Below are 16,586 nucleotides of genomic sequence, written 5' to 3' on the forward strand. Positions count from 1 at the left end.
ACATCAACAACTACATAATAGTACTATTCAAAGAAGACTCCTGCCAATAATGAGTCCTAATATCAATTATGTTGGCATGGGCAATGCCACGGCTGTATTTGGTTAATAAAGTACATACTTAATACGGCAAACAACAATAATAACGTTTTCAGCACAACTCATGCCAATCACAGTTTAACATAACTCTTGCCAATCACAGATGGTCATAAACATGTGGTTCTGTCCACCAGAAGCTTTTTCTTCTTGATGGCATATGACCAAATCAATATTTATGGCCAAATGTGACATATCAAAAAGGGGATAATAGAGGCATTTGAAAGCTTCAAATATCCCCAAAAATACTAGATTATAGGAGATGTTAATTTATAATGTTTTTGCAGATGAAGATTCATATGAGCAACCAAGCCAGAAAGTCCTGACGGCTCCAAATAACTCAGGTGAGAATATATATGCTGTAAAGCCAATCAAAGCAATGTAGTTTAAGCTTCATGAGCATTCGGCTTCTCTGCCAAAGATGGCTAGAGCAAAAAAATATGGTCAAATCTCGCAGGTATATGGAGATAGAGTAATACCAGCTCTATATTAATGCTGATACCATTTTCAGTTGATAACAGCTCCTTGGCTGCTGGGCAGGAAAGGCATCAACAACTAAATAATAGAACTATTCAAAGAGGGCCTATGCCAATAGTGAGTCTTACTGTAAATTATGTTGGAATGGACAAAGCCACAGCTTTTTTAGGTAAATAAACCACATAGCTATTGCATCAAAACAGCAACTGTGGTTTCAACCACCAGAAGCTTTCTCTTCTTGGTGGCAGATGGTCTAATCAACATTGATAGCCAAATGTGACAGAAATCAAGAAGGGGATAAAAGAAGCATTTGAAAGCTTAAAACAACCCCATAACACTAGATTATAGGAAATTTTAATTTCTAATGTTTTTTCAGGTCAGTCATCAGGCAAAAAAGTCCAGAAGGTTCAAGATAACTCAGGTAAGAATATATGTGCTGTAAAGCTGATCAAAAAGGTATATTTTAGGCTGCTTGTGAATGTAGTTTTTTGGTGAAAGATGACCTGATGGACAATAATATGGCCAAATCTTACAAATAAATGGGGTCAGAGTAAAACCAACTCTATATTAAAGCTGATACAGCTTTCAATTGATAACAGCTCTTTGGCTGCTTAGTAGAATATTAATTAAAACTACATATTAGAACTATTCAAAGGGGCACCCTTAACAACTCTTAATACCATTGATTTTGGCATGGACAAGGCCACTGCTTTATTAGGTTAATAAACCACATATGTATTCCATCATAGCAGCAAACAACATAAGTCACATTTTGAGTAAAATTCTTGCTAATACAGATGATCTGTGAACACTGAACTATCATAATCTCACCTAAATGCCTGTTCTGCTTATCAGTTGAAGAGTAATTAAAGGCCCCAGAGAGCATGAAAACATATATTGTACAACAACTAGCAAGATAAAAATGCCAAGAAAGCTGTGGCAATTCGTGGAGTGTGTGTGTAGGGGGAGGAGGGGGGTACCTTGCCAGAAAGTTCAAGGATAGTAGTGTCCACAACTTCAATGCTTACGTAATACCCCATTTTCTATCCCTAAAGCTGGTCATACATAGAATTTCAGTCGGTTCCTAGATGAAATTGGAGTCATGTATGGCCCTGTCTATATCCTCCCATCCAACATCCTTCGATCCAAAAGTCAAAGGAGTTAGGTGGAAAATTGTCAAACAGATAGCCACTGTTGGGGTATTCTGACAGCCAGGGGTGATGGCAGTCAAAATACAATAGATGGCACCAGGTGATTCATCCATCCATGCTCTTTAGTGTGGATGGCAGAATCAAGTAATTACTTTCTTTCAGGATGTGGGGAACTCATATAGTGTATGGTCATCTCCAGGCAGTAAGTGAACAATAGCACAAGAACAATAGCTTACTTTTACTGTATCTCAAAAGACCTCTGAGACATTGTAAACATATTATCAGTGAAAATCTAAAATCACCTTTATTTGCAGATAATCTGCATGCAGGGGCGGACTGACCATTTGGAAACTCTGGCCCTGCCTGAGGGCCCAGGGTCAGTAGGGGGCCCCATGAGATGTCCCTGGTACCTTTTTCATAGGCTTTTTTGAGTTTGGGCAAGGACACAGGGGCCCCATGATCCCCTATTGCCCGGGGGCCCCATGAATTGTCAGTCCACCCCTGTCTGCATGCATATCATAAACTGCTTAATCCATCAGCTTGCTTGGTTACAGCTTCTAAGAACTATAAAGTTAGGACATGATTTATATGCTGATTCCGTAAACAAGCAATATTAGGCTAGCCACAAACAGGCACATATCCTAGAATGACAATTAGGATGGCATCTGGCCATTGTGACTTGCACAGGAAACAGAAGCAGGCCATGGAGCTACAAACAAAGGCACGATGTCTCCCAAACCATCATTCTTGGAACAACAGTTAGGGAAACATTTTGGAAAACAGTGTCCATGCAATGAGCAGTTTCCTAACTTTTCAATGAGAAAAAGGATGCACAGAACAAACAGATTTACCATCAGGTTACAGGTCAGTTGTGAACAGTACAAGCAGTTCTAATAGTCCAGAAAGTTTTGTTATCACTCCTTTGAGCTGCCCTGAAAAGCCTGATTATATTCTGAGGATCATATTGGAAATGGGAAAGGTTTCTCAATATTGGTTCCTTATAGAACATGATGATAGCTTTTCCAAAAGCTCTACAAGCACCAATGATATCAATCTCTTCAGATTCAATTATACTAGAAGGGGCACAAAAGTTGTGTGATTGTTTCATTTTCCCTTATTTTTAATCTATCAATAACGTCACAAAACTAAGAAACATTGCACACCTCCTATGACATTCAATTATGATATTTCTGCATGAGGATATTCACCTGAGAAATCTAGCCAAAAGGTCCAGAAAACTCAAGATAACTCGTGTGAAAATATATGTAATATAAAGGTGATCACAGATGTGCTATTTAGGCTGCCTGAGGCTTAAAGGCTAAGTTCACCTTTGGAACACGGTACGTTTCACCTGTAATTAGGGTGGGAAATGTAACATATTCCAGCTTCTGCCTCCTCTCCCCCAGATACCCCTCCTGGTGACAGTGGGAGGGTGCTTTGAGATCTAACTATACCAGAAGGATAATTAGATGTATGTAATTTTAAACAATCATTAACTTCAAATTAATAAAAAAAATAACAGAACCACTGACAATAATTTATCTTGTCACTGCAGGAGGAGATTCTTTTGAGCAATCAAGTAAAAAGGTTCAAAAGGCTAAAGAATACTCCGGTGAGAACATGTTAAATGGTAATCTATTGGGTTGCTTTGCTAAAACAGTTTTTAATATCACTTACTTCCTGATTATTCAGTGCTTTATATTTATGCTTATCTGGATAAAAACAATTACAAAAGCCTAGTGTTGTCTTCTGGGTCATGTCTATGGATTGCTTCTGATAACACAACAGGTATAAACAAATTACATTTAGGTGTGAGATTACCATGGCCAATAAAAGTTGGATCAGTACATAACTGCATCTCTGTGGGCACAGAGCAGGCTGTAAAAATGAACCATCCAAGATAGATTTCCCAGGGTGATGGGACCTCATTACATACAGTAATAGCCTAATTAAAACAATAACAGTCCAGTATAGCCAAAGACATTTTTACTGTTTAGTCAGACAAGCTGTGACTGTATTTGATTTGTACCCGTCTAATGTTCTCAGATGTCCTTCAATCAGCAGCAAGTGTACAGTTCTTAGCCCAAAGTCAATAATTACTTAGCATAGTACATCATTTTCAGAGATTCTTGCTCCATACTATACTTTGCAGTGCTGGTCAACTTTTTTCCAGCTGGATAAGCAGAAATGGAAAGAAAATCAATATCTATCAACATATAAGCATACAATGTACATTGATGACATTAGGCAGCAAGGTTTAAAAACAACACAATGTTCCAATGTGGAAACATACTACAGACCATGCAGAGCCAATAACCACACACTTGGGTAAACAACCCCATTGAGTGATGTACATAACTCTGCAAATAATTAAGCTGATGTGTAGTTTGTTTACATTTTGGTTAACTAGGGTAGGTCATGGTTTCTGCACACACTGGAATTTTACCAGTCTTCATGAATATGAAATCCTAATGTCACAAAATACAGGAAAAAAACCCAATCAAAAAATCCTTATATAATTAAGAAAATAAGTTTCTAAACTTCAGTAAGCTGTGTATGCTTAAGGTAGCCATAGACAGGCTAAATGAAAAAAAAAAAACCTGATTCCTTAAGGAATCCCTCCTGCTGGAACATTGTATTCTGAGGATACATCAGAATGCACAATCAGCGGCTGCAGCCACTGGTAGAGAACATTTTTCCATCATGTCACTTTGAACGTTGATTACATGATCGCCTTCTGGCACTGATTGAAAAATTGGTTCCTGTTAAACCAGCTCAATTTTGATCAATGTATGGCCAGCTTTAGAGGAACGTTTTGGAAGAATGATGTCAGTGGTTGGAAACAGTTAGTATGAAGCATTTAGCCAGTCTCCTCTATTTTCGCCATCCCTGTTACTGTTGACCAGTGTAACTATGTGACACAACATGTGTGCACACAGCCCAGGAAACACAGCCTATGGTTGTGTTATTCATTGGCTAGTGCCCTGGCTCTAGAAGAAGACACTGACCCTGTATGATGCCTGAAAAAGATGGCTCTATCCTTCCGGAGGATGGAGACACTATCAGGAGGTGTACTATGATCTTTCTAAGAGGTAATGAACATCTGTTTAACATTTCCAAATGACTAGTTCTGGTTAAAAATGAATTGCCATCCTAATAAAGATAATGCTGTTTATTATAACTGAATCTCACTATATGGGATATATAATGCTGTACTGTTACCACAGATGAAGAGAACAGCATTGAATCTGCACTTACTGGCAAAAGAATACAGACTTCCAAATCTGTCAACAGTCAAGAATCCAGCGCAGCAGACAAGTCTTGGTACTACAATCAGAGGAATAGTTATGATCAGAGTAAGTTATTTCAACCACCAACATAGTGGAAAAACTATCTATATGTATAACTGCTACACACACATGTTGTCTCTGAGTTAAAGAAATGTAAAAGCTACAGGCAGAATTAACACAATACATTTTGAATGGTAGTCTGCCCCTAATCCAAGTTGCACTGAAGGAGTCCAAATAATTGCAATGCATGAGGAGAATTCCTTTGTCATCTCTGACAAACTGGACTCCTTAAAAGCCCATATGTAGTAATACATTCTCTGTCAACAGACAACCTTTTGTGAGCAGGAACACTGAGGGCTGAATCACACTTTTGCAATGAAGTGCGTTAGAGTAACACATTGCACAAGAACAGCAAAAGTGGAAATGAGCCTTAAGTCCTCCATGTGCTCCTCATGGATGTCATTGTGAGGACCACTTTTGAGTAGCAACATGGGGAAAAGGAGCAAACATTTCTTAAAAAAAAATACCTTAATAGCTTTTTAGAAAAAAAAACAATAAATACCCCCATATTTGCGGGAAAGAAGTGTGCATGTGTTACTTTTTTCATAAGAGCCTTCAAAGAATTGCACCTACCATCAATAGATGATGAGTGCAATACCAGGCTCCTGCAGATTCTTCCTCCAGCTCTACGTTGGTACCAAGGTATAGGCTTTCAGTTGGAAGCAAGCATGCATGGGATATCCAAAATAACCCAACTCTTTATGAGAGAATACAAATCTTTCATGTATTCTTCCACCAAGTCGCGTTATTTCTGACACCGGGTGCTCCTTCCTTCTTATTCAAGCAATGTTTCTACTGAAGTGACAGCTCCATAGTACCAGTAAGGTAGCAGCCCAAACCTTTAGGGGGAGATCAAATCAGCCACTTACCTGGAACCACCTAATAACTACCTTTAACCATTTGAATCAGTCGAGCACTGTCTCCAGTCCACATTACACACACCACACTTGTGTTCCTTTGAGAACTAAATCATTCTCCTACAGTGGCAGATCAGATTTTATTTTATTCTTTCACAGATATCTGTGAATGAATGACACAGTTGTGTGGGTGGATTAAAACTGCTTAAATTGCCAGTATAACTACAATTGTCTATGCCTGTTTTTTAAAAAGGTTAATAAAACTTTGAAGCAAAAATTTAAAAAATAATACTACAGGGATACAACACTTGGGCACAGTATTCACCTAATTTGGGCCTCATGTTTATGTTCATTGATGTATGGTAATAATTTTTAAATCATCCATGATATCATCATCATTTTTAATAACATACACTATTTGCTTTCCTTTTTAGGTGCAGAGAAATTTTCCAAGATGACCTTTATTGCACCAACAACTCCTCCTGTACTAAGAAGTAAGTAGCTTTAGGTGTTTAAGAATGTTATATTCAACAGTATGCTGTATATTTTGACTAGTCTACATGCATAAATAAAACAGATGTGCACCCCAGAAAACAAAGTGACTAAACATATAAGGTTATAGCTACTGTTTCTTTTACAACCCCATTAGCACCTACAGTAAAGAATAGACCTCAGCCCTTGATGAGGCTCCTTAAAGAAGGAGAACTGTAAAAGCTGTTTCCCTTAAAAAAACAGAGTGCAAGATTAGACACCAGGATTGTTTGCAGGCTCAATGATCCTTTGTACATTATGGACTTACAAAAAACAGAGTGCAAGATTAGACACCAGTATTGTTTGCAGGCTCAATGATCCTTTGGACATTATTGACTTACAAAAAAACAGAGTGCAAGATTAGACACCAGTATTGTTTGCAGGCTCAATGATCCTTTGGTCATTATTGACTTACAATACTTTGATTTATACTATGGGGTTTATTAACTAAAGGCAAATAGGTGGTTCACTTTGAATTAAATTTTTAATTGAGTGTACTGCCCATTTAAGAAGCAGCAGAAATAGTGCTACACATAGAATGACTAAAGCAGAAGCAGGATGATCTATGAACTGAAGGTCCTCAGGTAGAACTACCTCTCCAAACAAGGAGAACACCAAGAAGCACATTTGTGAGATCATCAAATTTCATGACACTAGGGATCACAGGTAACATTTCAAAACAGGGGTGCCTGGCCACATGATTCAAGAGAGAGGGCACTTTGTTTACAGTACTGTATAGGAACAATTAACATTTTTACATCAGAAAATTTTCACTTTTTGAATTCAGCTTACTTTAGGCACATGTGAAGTAGGATAAACCTGAATCCTTGGCTTCTGCAAACATTTAAAACCAAGGAATACAATATAATTGCATGTCTAGCTGTGTATACATAAGTAAGACAGTGTTAGTGAAAGGGTATCTTTTACATAAGTGTGAGGACATGTGATTTTTATGTACATTGTCCTCCATGGGCTTTGACAACTGTATGTAGCTGTCAACCTACATATACTGTATCTCTGCAATGAAAATAAGTTGAAAACCAAAGAATAAAATTAATTGGTTATGGACTCAACTAGGATCTGGTGGGTGTTTTATACAGACTCAAATAGTTAAATAATAATAATAGGAAGGTTGGTGGTCAAAGAACACATGAATTACTCCTTTATTTTAAACAAAGACATATTAAAAACATATCATTACAAAACAGAGAATATACCACACCTCACGGGTCTCCATTATACCCCCTTGATGGTATTTTGGGGGATATCTTTAAAACATATGTATATTAAATTCCTTTCTCCATGTTGGCCAGAAATGCTTGCGCATAGGATTCAAATACAGAGATTTTTATGAAATGGTTAAGTGTCAGCTGAGTGCCTAGAGATATATTGTATCAGCTGAGATATACTGTAAACCCCACATCAAGTGACAGTAAAGTGTAGTCCAGAGGAGGATGTCCTGCATTTGCTTGTAATGAGTACCGGCCTCCCTCATACACTATGTGTGTAGCCAGATAGACCCCATACAGGGTGACCATTAGTATTCCCAGATAAAGGATTAAACTTGATGTAGTCCAGAGGAGGAAAGAAGTAACATAGTAGTAATAATAGTATTGATATTTTCACCTCCCTTTGGTACCCACATTATTAAAAGACAGTACAGAGTACACAAACAAAAATGACCTCCCTCTTACATCAAAAAAGAAATCCAGCTCGTACACAAAACAAATAAGCATGTCCTTAAGGAGCAAGAGGATAAACTCTTTGGAGGCATGTTGTGAAGGAAATCCTAGCATAGACTGTCAGAATGTAACGGCAAAGCCAAGGTAGAGGTAGAATTGTTGGCACTTATCATATCAAAGTCAATGTTCTTGGTAGACCATGAGGTGTGGAATAGGCCATTTTCCTGATCGGTTTCGCTAGCTCAACCGGCTGCCTCAGAGGTAGGCTCAAATCTATTTGAAAGTAACTTACTGCATTGCTCCATGCATAGTAGGGCAGGGCAGGTCTGGCAATCAAAACTAGAAATGCAGTTGTGAAAACAATTGTGATCAATTTGATCAATTAAATCCATTTTGATTTGCTCTGTCAAAGTCTGGAAAGACTTCTGAACTTGTTACAATAAAAAAAGATATGAAACCTTACTATGAATCTATATAAAAATGCAAACACCAATTAAATACTTCTACTGGTGAAAATATAAAACTTCAGTATTGTGTTTTGCTTGGCGTTTCCTTTGTGGTACATATTCTGTGTGTGTATGATAACTATTGTAAAGTGTGCAAAATAAAAAATGTGCATCAAGGAGAAGCATAAAGGCTAATTGTAAGTATTTATCATAACACAGATGGCACAGTTGCTCACAATGGACGAGTGTGCAGCACATGGGGTAACTATTACTTTAAAACCTTTGATGGTGACGTCTTCCATTACCCTGGCACCTGCAACTATGTTTACGCTTCAGACTGTAATGACATCTATCAGGATTTCAATATTCAGATCAGACGATCTGTTGTCAATGGCCTTCCCACCATCAGCCACGTTATGATGATGCTTGATGGGGTTTCTATTCAAATGTCCAGTGGAGTTATTTCATTCAATGGACAACAGTAAGTTGACATTTTTTGAATATTGCTTTTCACTGAGTCAAACTTACATCTCTGTTCTAAAATCACAACACTAATGTGACTTTTGTTTATTACCAGAGTGGATCTGCCATATGCCTTCTCAGGAATCCAAATGAACAGAAATGGTATATACATCACAATTGTGGCCAAGCTGGGTCTAAATTTAATGTGGAATGAAGATGATGCAATTTTGGTAATGTTCACTAGAAAGCATTTTAGAATATACATGACTAAATGCCTTTATTATTATCACTGGTCATAAATGGCTACTGAGGATTGGGATCAGTTGGTGAATGGTTTTGCAAATCTTGCTCAAGGTTTCTGAACTTTGCAGTGATCCCCACTAAATTCCTTTTAAATGGGGGGGATGGGCAAATCTTGGCTAATACAATCTGGCTATTTTTAAGGTTTATAAACAAGCTATTGTCAAGTAAAAGTCATGAAAAGCAAAGATTGGGAACTAAACAACAACAAAAAAGCAGCATCTCTACCTAAACACAACCTTTACAGTTCCAATACACAATCACAATATGGCTGCTATAAGCCCAATTTTTTTTTTTCATAGAAAGGGGCTGGGTTATCCATTCAAATTATTGGCTCTTGTGACTCACCTGACCAGGCACAAAGACTATACACTGCACTATAAATGGTTCCTATTACAACAAATAATGTTAAAAGATGTAAAGAGAGGAGCAATGGTTCCCATTGCAACAAATAATGTTAAAAGATGTAAAGAGAGGAGCAATGGTTCCCATTGCAACAAATAATGTTAAGAGATGTAAAGAGAGGAGCAATGGTTCCCATTGCAAAAAATAATGTTAAGAGATGTAAAAAGAGGAGCAATGGTTCCCATTGCAACAAATAATGTTAAGAGATGTAAAGAGAGGAGCAATGGTTCCCATTGCAACAAATAATGTTAAGAGATGTAAAGAGATGAGCAATGGTTCCCATTGCAACAAATAATGTTAAGAGATGTAAAGAGAGGAGCAATGGTTCCCATTGCAACAAATAATGTTAAGAGATGTAAAGAGAGGAGCAATGGTTCCCATTGCAACAAATAATGTTAAGAGATGTAAAAAGAGGAGCAATGGTTCCCATTGCAACAAATAATGTTAAGAGATGTAAAAAGAGGAGCAATGGTTCCTAGTGCAACAAATAATGTTAAGAGATGTAAAGAGAGGAGCAACAGGAGAGGATGAGAGCACACCAGGCACCAGTGTTGATGATTTGGGAGGATGAGTTCAGCAATCAGCCGAATACTGGGGCCAGCTTCTGGGGTGCATCACCCTGCACTGCACCGTCCTGGCTAACAACTATGGCACCGTCCAGACCCTGCTACTAGGAGATTTTCTCTTCAAAGTTTGGCCATTTTGTATCTGGATATCGAGCCACACTGTAGGGGAATCATCTGTTTTTCTTGGGAGATCTCTATACTGAGTTCAAGAGGTGCATGCCATATACCCTTTCTGGCTTCTGGAAGTTTTCCTATTTTGAACGCGCATTTATTCTGTGCTTCTGGTGAGTGCATTAAGAGGAAGAATCGTTACGGATTCACCCACCACTTGATGTCATGTCTTTTATTTACAATTTTTGGACACTATGCATAGATATTGTTTGTTTCTGCTTTATTGATAATTTGTATATGCACAGATTATTTTGCCATGCATGTCACCAATTTTTATATCATATATAATTTTTCACGTCACTTATGATATTCACTATAGCGCTGCACTTTATTTCAATTATATGTTTATGAGGATGAAGTGGGCTGTCCTTTTGTGCTAGCAGCTGGTAAAATTTTTTCCCTTTGAGCTCACTACATTCTTCCTTTTAACAAATCATGTGTGTGCCCAAACTGCATTAGCAGTGGGAGGGGCTTAAATGGGCATAGATACCTCAGTACAGTCATTTTTTTTTAAATGTACAATATAGTGTATATAGTGCAGGAATCTGTGATGTAAAAATGAAACTTTGTGCACAGTGAAAATAGACTGAGAGCTAACATTTTGTCTGAGCCTACCTTACAGAAGAAATTAAAATAGTCAGGAACTGCAACCAACAATAAAACTTTGGTCAGACATATGCAGTATACAATATAGGGCATATAATGCAGCAGTCTACAATGTAAGATGCAGTGTATATACTGCAGGAGTTGTAATGTACAATATAGTGTATATACTGCAGGAGTTGTAATGTACAATTTAGTGTATATAGTGCAAGCCTGTATTGTACTATATAGTGTATATAGCGCAGGAGTCTGTAATAGGCAATATAGTGTATATAGTGAAAGATTTTGTAATGTAAGATACAGTGTATATAGTGCAGGAGTGTGTAATGTACAATATAGTGTATATAGTGCAGGAGTGTGTTATGTACAATATAGTGTGTATTGTGCATGAGTCTGTAATGTACAATATAGTGTATATAGTGCAGGAGTCTGTAATGTCCAATATAGTGTATATAGTGTAGGAGTGTGTAATGTACAATATAGTGTATATAGTGCAGGAGTCTGTAATGTACAATATAGTGTATATAGTGTAGGAGTCTGTAATGTACAATATAGTGTATATAGAGCAGGAGTCTGTAATGTACAATACAGCGTATATAGTGCAGGAGTCTGTAATGTACAATATAGTGTATATAGTGTAGGAGTCTGTAATGTACAATACAGTGTATATAGTGTAGGAGTCTGTAATGTCCAATATAGTGTATATAGTGCAGGAGTCTGTAATGTACAATATAGTGTATATAGTGCAGGAGTCTGTAATGTACAATATAGTGTATATAGTGTAGGAGTGTGTAATGTACAATATAGTGTATATAGTGCAGGAGTCTATAATGTACAATATAGTGTATATAGTGTAGGAGTGTGTAATGTACAATATAGTGTATATAATGCAGGAGTCTGTAATGTACAATATATTGTATATAGTGCAGGACAGGGGCGGACTGACAACTCATGGGGCCCCCGGGCAACAGGGGATCATGGGGCCCCTGTATCCTTGCCCAAACTCAAACAAGCCTATGAAAAAGGTACCAGGAGCATCTCATGGGGCCCCCTACTGACCCCGGGCCCTCGAGCAGTGCCCGAGTTTCCAAATGGTCAGTCCGCCCCTGGTGCAGGAGTGTGTAATGTACAATATAGTGTATATAGTGCAGAAGTCTGTAATGTACAATATGGTGTATATAGTGCAGGAGTGTGTAATGTACAATATGGTGCATATAGTGCAGGAACCTGTAATGTACAATATAGTGTATATAGTGCAGGAGTTATAATGTTCAATATAGTGTATATAGTGCAGGAGTTGTAATGTACAATATAGTGTATATAGTGCAGGAGTCTGTAATGTACAATATAGTGTATATAGTGCAGGAGTCTGTAATGTACAATATAGTGTATATAGTGCAGGAGTCTGTAATGTACAATATAGTGTATATAGTGCAGGAGTGTGTAATGTACAATATAGTGTATATAGTGCAGGAGTTATAATGTCCAATATAGTGTATATAGTGTAGGAGTCTGTAATGTACAATATAGTGTATATAGTGCAGGAGTTATAATGTCCAATATAGCGTATATAGTGCAGGAGTTGTAATGTACAATATAGTGTATATAGTGCAGGAGTCTGTAATGTACAATATAGTGTATATAGTGCAGGAGTGTGTAATATACAATATGGTGTATATAGTGCAGGGAGTCTGTAATGTACAATATAGTGTATATAGTGCAGGAGTCTGTAATGTACAATATAGTGTATATAGTGCAGGAGTTGTAATGTACAATATAGTGTATATAGTGCAGGAGTTGTAATGTACAATATAGTGTATATAGTGCAGGAGTTGTAATGTCCAATATAGTGTATATAGTGCAGGAGTCTGTAATGTACAATATAGTGTATATAGTGCAGGAGTCTGTAATGTACAATATAGTGTATATAGTGCAGGAGTTATAATGTCCAATATAGTGTATATAGTGCAGGAGTTGTAATGTACAATATAGTGTATATAGTGCAGGAGTTATAATGTCCAATATAGTGTATATAGTGCAGGAGTCTGTAATGTACAATATAGTGTATATAGTGCAGGAGTCTGTAATGTACAATATAGTGTATATAGTGCAGGAGTCTGTAATGTCCAATATAGTGTATATAGTGCAGGAGTCTGTAATGTACAATATAGTGTATATAGTGTAGGAGTGTGTAATGTACAATATAGTGTATATAGTGCAGGAGTCTGTAATGTACAATATAGTGTATATAGTGCAGGAGTCTGTAATGTACAATATAGTGTATATAGTGCAGGAGTGTGTAATATACAATATGGTGTATATAGTGCAGGGAGTCTGTAATGTACAATATAGTGTATATAGTGCAGGAGTCTGTAATGTACAATATAGTGTATATAGTGCAGGAGTTGTAATGTACAATATAGTGTATATAGTGCAGGAGTTGTAATGTCCAATATAGTGTATATAGTGCAGGAGTCTGTAATGTACAATATAGTGTATATAGTGCAGGAGTCTGTAATGTACAATATAGTGTATATAGTGCAGGAGTTATAATGTCCAATATAGTGTATATAGTGCAGGAGTTGTAATGTACAATATAGTGTATATAGTGCAGGAGTTATAATGTCCAATATAGTGTATATAGTGCAGGAGTCTGTAATGTACAATATAGTGTATATAGTGCAGGAGTCTGTAATGTACAATATAGTGTATATAGTGCAGGAGTCTGTAATGTCCAATATAGTGTATATAGTGCAGGAGTGTGTAATGTACAATATAGTGTATATAGTGCAGGAGTCTGTAATGTACAATATAGTGTATATAGTGCAGGAGTCTGTAATGTACAATATAGTGTATATAGTGAAGAAGTGTGATTAGTATTCCAGCATTTCTCTTCTCCCTCAGTTTCTCTCCCTCACTCTGCTAACGTGACCCCAGTGCTGGCAAATAGGAGCAGGGAAGGAGCAAACAAGGATGTCCTCAGGCGCCCAACATCCACATCATCATCCTATGATGTCATTGGTTGTTAGGATGCTGGCAGATGGCCCACACGGTGCCCAAGGTTGTAACGCTGAACAACAAAAATCTGTTGCATTGCGTAACAAAAAAGGCAGGCTTGATTCTTCTGCAGGTTTGCTAACAATTTTGAGGCAATTTGGGGCAGTTTTTTAGGCATTTTGCCAAAGCACCCATGACAAACCTAGATGACACTCCATGGTTCCATGGCACCATACTTAAAAAAAGCTGGTCTATATTATACATATTATAATGTATATAGTGATGTTGGTTATTTTTTTTTGCATTTCAACAAAATCTAAATTAGCGTTTCTCTTTTTTAGCTGGAGCTGGATCCAAAGTTTGCCAATAAGACTTGTGGTTTGTGCGGTGACTTCAATGGCTTTCCCATGTACAATGAATTTATTTTAAACAGTACGTAAGCTAAAATCTTAATTTAAGATTTGAAATATGTTACTGAGAGATGAGGTACCAAAAGTATTTTTTGTTATTTAGATGCTCAAATGACACCCATCCAGTATGGAAACAAGCAAAAGTTGAATGGACCAACAGAAATTTGTCAAGACCTGACCATCCAGCCCCTGGACAACTGCACAGATTCTGTAAGAACTTATCCTAATATGGTATAATTATGGATATTTATTAGTTGATAAAGCGATCCTGAAGTTTAGAACAGACTTTACCAAGTTAAAATATATAATTATTCCATTGTTCTGTATGTGCACATATTCTTTTATGCCAACATTATATTCTATTTATAATATTCAATCAATTATGTATTAGAACACTGACCTAATAATTATTTTTTTTCTCCTTACAGAGAAAAATGTGTGAAGTGATCCTAACCAGCTCACCATTTTTATCTTGCAACCGCCTTGTAGACCCCACTCAGTACATTAATGCATGTGTACAGGATCTTTGTCGATGTGCTAAAGATGCAACTGGCTTTTGTCTTTGTAACACCTTTACTGAGTATTCTAGGCAATGCGCCCATGCTGGAGGGAAACCCGGCAACTGGAGAACTGATACACTATGCCGTAAGTCTTCCTATGTAGCGTTACTTTAATTTTACTATCTGCACTTTAAAAAATCTGGGAGTCACCTCTTAAAAAATAAGAAGCCAGGAACCATGTAGTTTTAATCTGACATATATGCAGGTCTCTTCCGCAAAATGTACAACTTCTCCACACCCCCATAAAAAACATGCATACATGGAAGGAGCTCCAGACCAAAAGAGTAATGAGTCCAATTTAATTTATTGGTACTGTTCAAAGGTCACCCAACACATTTCACACAGAACAGTTACAGAAATGCATTGGAGGTCTTTTAGTACAATTCTATAAATGAAATTGGATTATTTTATCTTTTTTTTCTGGCGCTCTGTCCATGTATGCATTTTTTTTGGTAACCTGCTGGGGTACCCACTGGAGGGTAGCTTTGTCTGTCCTGAGCAGCCCAAATGTGAGTCAGTGAGCTCTTACCCTCTCCCTATTTTGCATAACTTATACCAAAGACCCAGCGCTTCTTGGATGACTTTTTTTCATTGGAGCCCCCATATCATCCTTATTTACAGTTCTCACACTCCTTACTATACTTTTTTTTGTTTGTTTTTTTTACTATACTTTGTTTTTAACCTCCACTGCTATCTAAAAGACAATTTGCTTCTGCTTCTTTCCACATACTGTAGCTGATATATATACAGTTCATTTTCCCCTACCTGCACAACAACCTTAGAATCAGTTCTCAACCTTCCACAGCAGCCATATATAAAACCTCTCTTTAACAGCTTCATATATACATGGTACCTTCCCAGCAGTTAAATAATCACCAATCAGCCATTACATTATGACCACCCACCAACATGACCATCCACCTAATATTAAGTCAGCCCCCCTTTTATCACCAAACCAGCCCTGACCCTCAAGGCATGGATGCCACTAGACCTCTGAAGGTATGCTGTGGTATTTGTCACTAAGCCATCACTAGCAGATCACTGACTTCGTTGACTTGCCTTATTCTCATAGTGCATCCTGGTGCCATCTTTTCCCCAGGTAGGTGATTTACATGCACCCAGAAATCCACATGAAGTGAAAGAAATCATGATTCATCAGACAAGGCCTTCTTCCACTGCTCTGTGGTACAGTTTTGATGCTCATGTACACATTGTAGGCAATTTTGGCTGTGGAGAAGTGTGACTAGTATGTGGCTACCCAGCCCCATAAGCAACAAACCAGGATGTACTTTGTGTTTTGACACCTTTCTATTGGAACCAGCATTAACTCTACAGCAATTTTAGCTCTTCTATTGGATCAGACTACACAGGCCAGCCTTCGCTCTGCATGTGCATCAATGAGCTTTCGCCATTCATGACCCTGTCATCAGTTTGCTGGTTTTAGATTCTTGGGCTACTGTTGGCAGATCCTAAACACTGCCGACCAGGAAAATATCAAAGAGCTACAGTTTTGGATTTACCCACC

At 37.5% G+C, this 16,586-nt stretch overlaps 1 protein-coding gene across 4 annotated transcripts in view; it reads left to right on the forward strand.

Moving 5' to 3' along the window:
- The first annotated feature begins 382 nt into the window (after positions 1-382).
- Positions 383-16,586, forward strand: part of LOC149445614 (uncharacterized) — an 86,508-nt gene continuing 70,304 nt past the window's right edge. For 3 of the 4 annotated variants that reach the window (XM_089653536.1, XM_089653537.1, XM_089653538.1), the window contains exons 1-10: positions 383-437; positions 947-991; positions 3,277-3,333; positions 4,949-5,077; positions 6,363-6,422; positions 8,807-9,068; positions 9,165-9,279; positions 14,433-14,523; positions 14,605-14,711; positions 14,930-15,146. In XM_089653536.1, coding sequence (XP_089509662.1) covers positions 6,383-6,422; positions 8,807-9,068; positions 9,165-9,279; positions 14,433-14,523; positions 14,605-14,711; positions 14,930-15,146 — 832 coding nt within the window. In that variant the 5' untranslated portion in view covers positions 383-437; positions 947-991; positions 3,277-3,333; positions 4,949-5,077; positions 6,363-6,382. The remainder of the gene's footprint in view (positions 438-946; positions 992-3,276; positions 3,334-4,948; positions 5,078-6,362; positions 6,423-8,806; positions 9,069-9,164; positions 9,280-14,432; positions 14,524-14,604; positions 14,712-14,929; positions 15,147-16,586) is intronic. The other variant, XM_089653535.1, reaches the window with a different exon arrangement.

The sequence above is a fragment of the Staurois parvus genome, unplaced genomic scaffold, assembly GCF_062004578.1.
Source record: "Staurois parvus isolate SC_StPar_1 unplaced genomic scaffold, SC_StPar_1.0 ptg000715l, whole genome shotgun sequence".
Taxonomy (NCBI): domain Eukaryota; kingdom Metazoa; phylum Chordata; class Amphibia; order Anura; family Ranidae; genus Staurois; species Staurois parvus.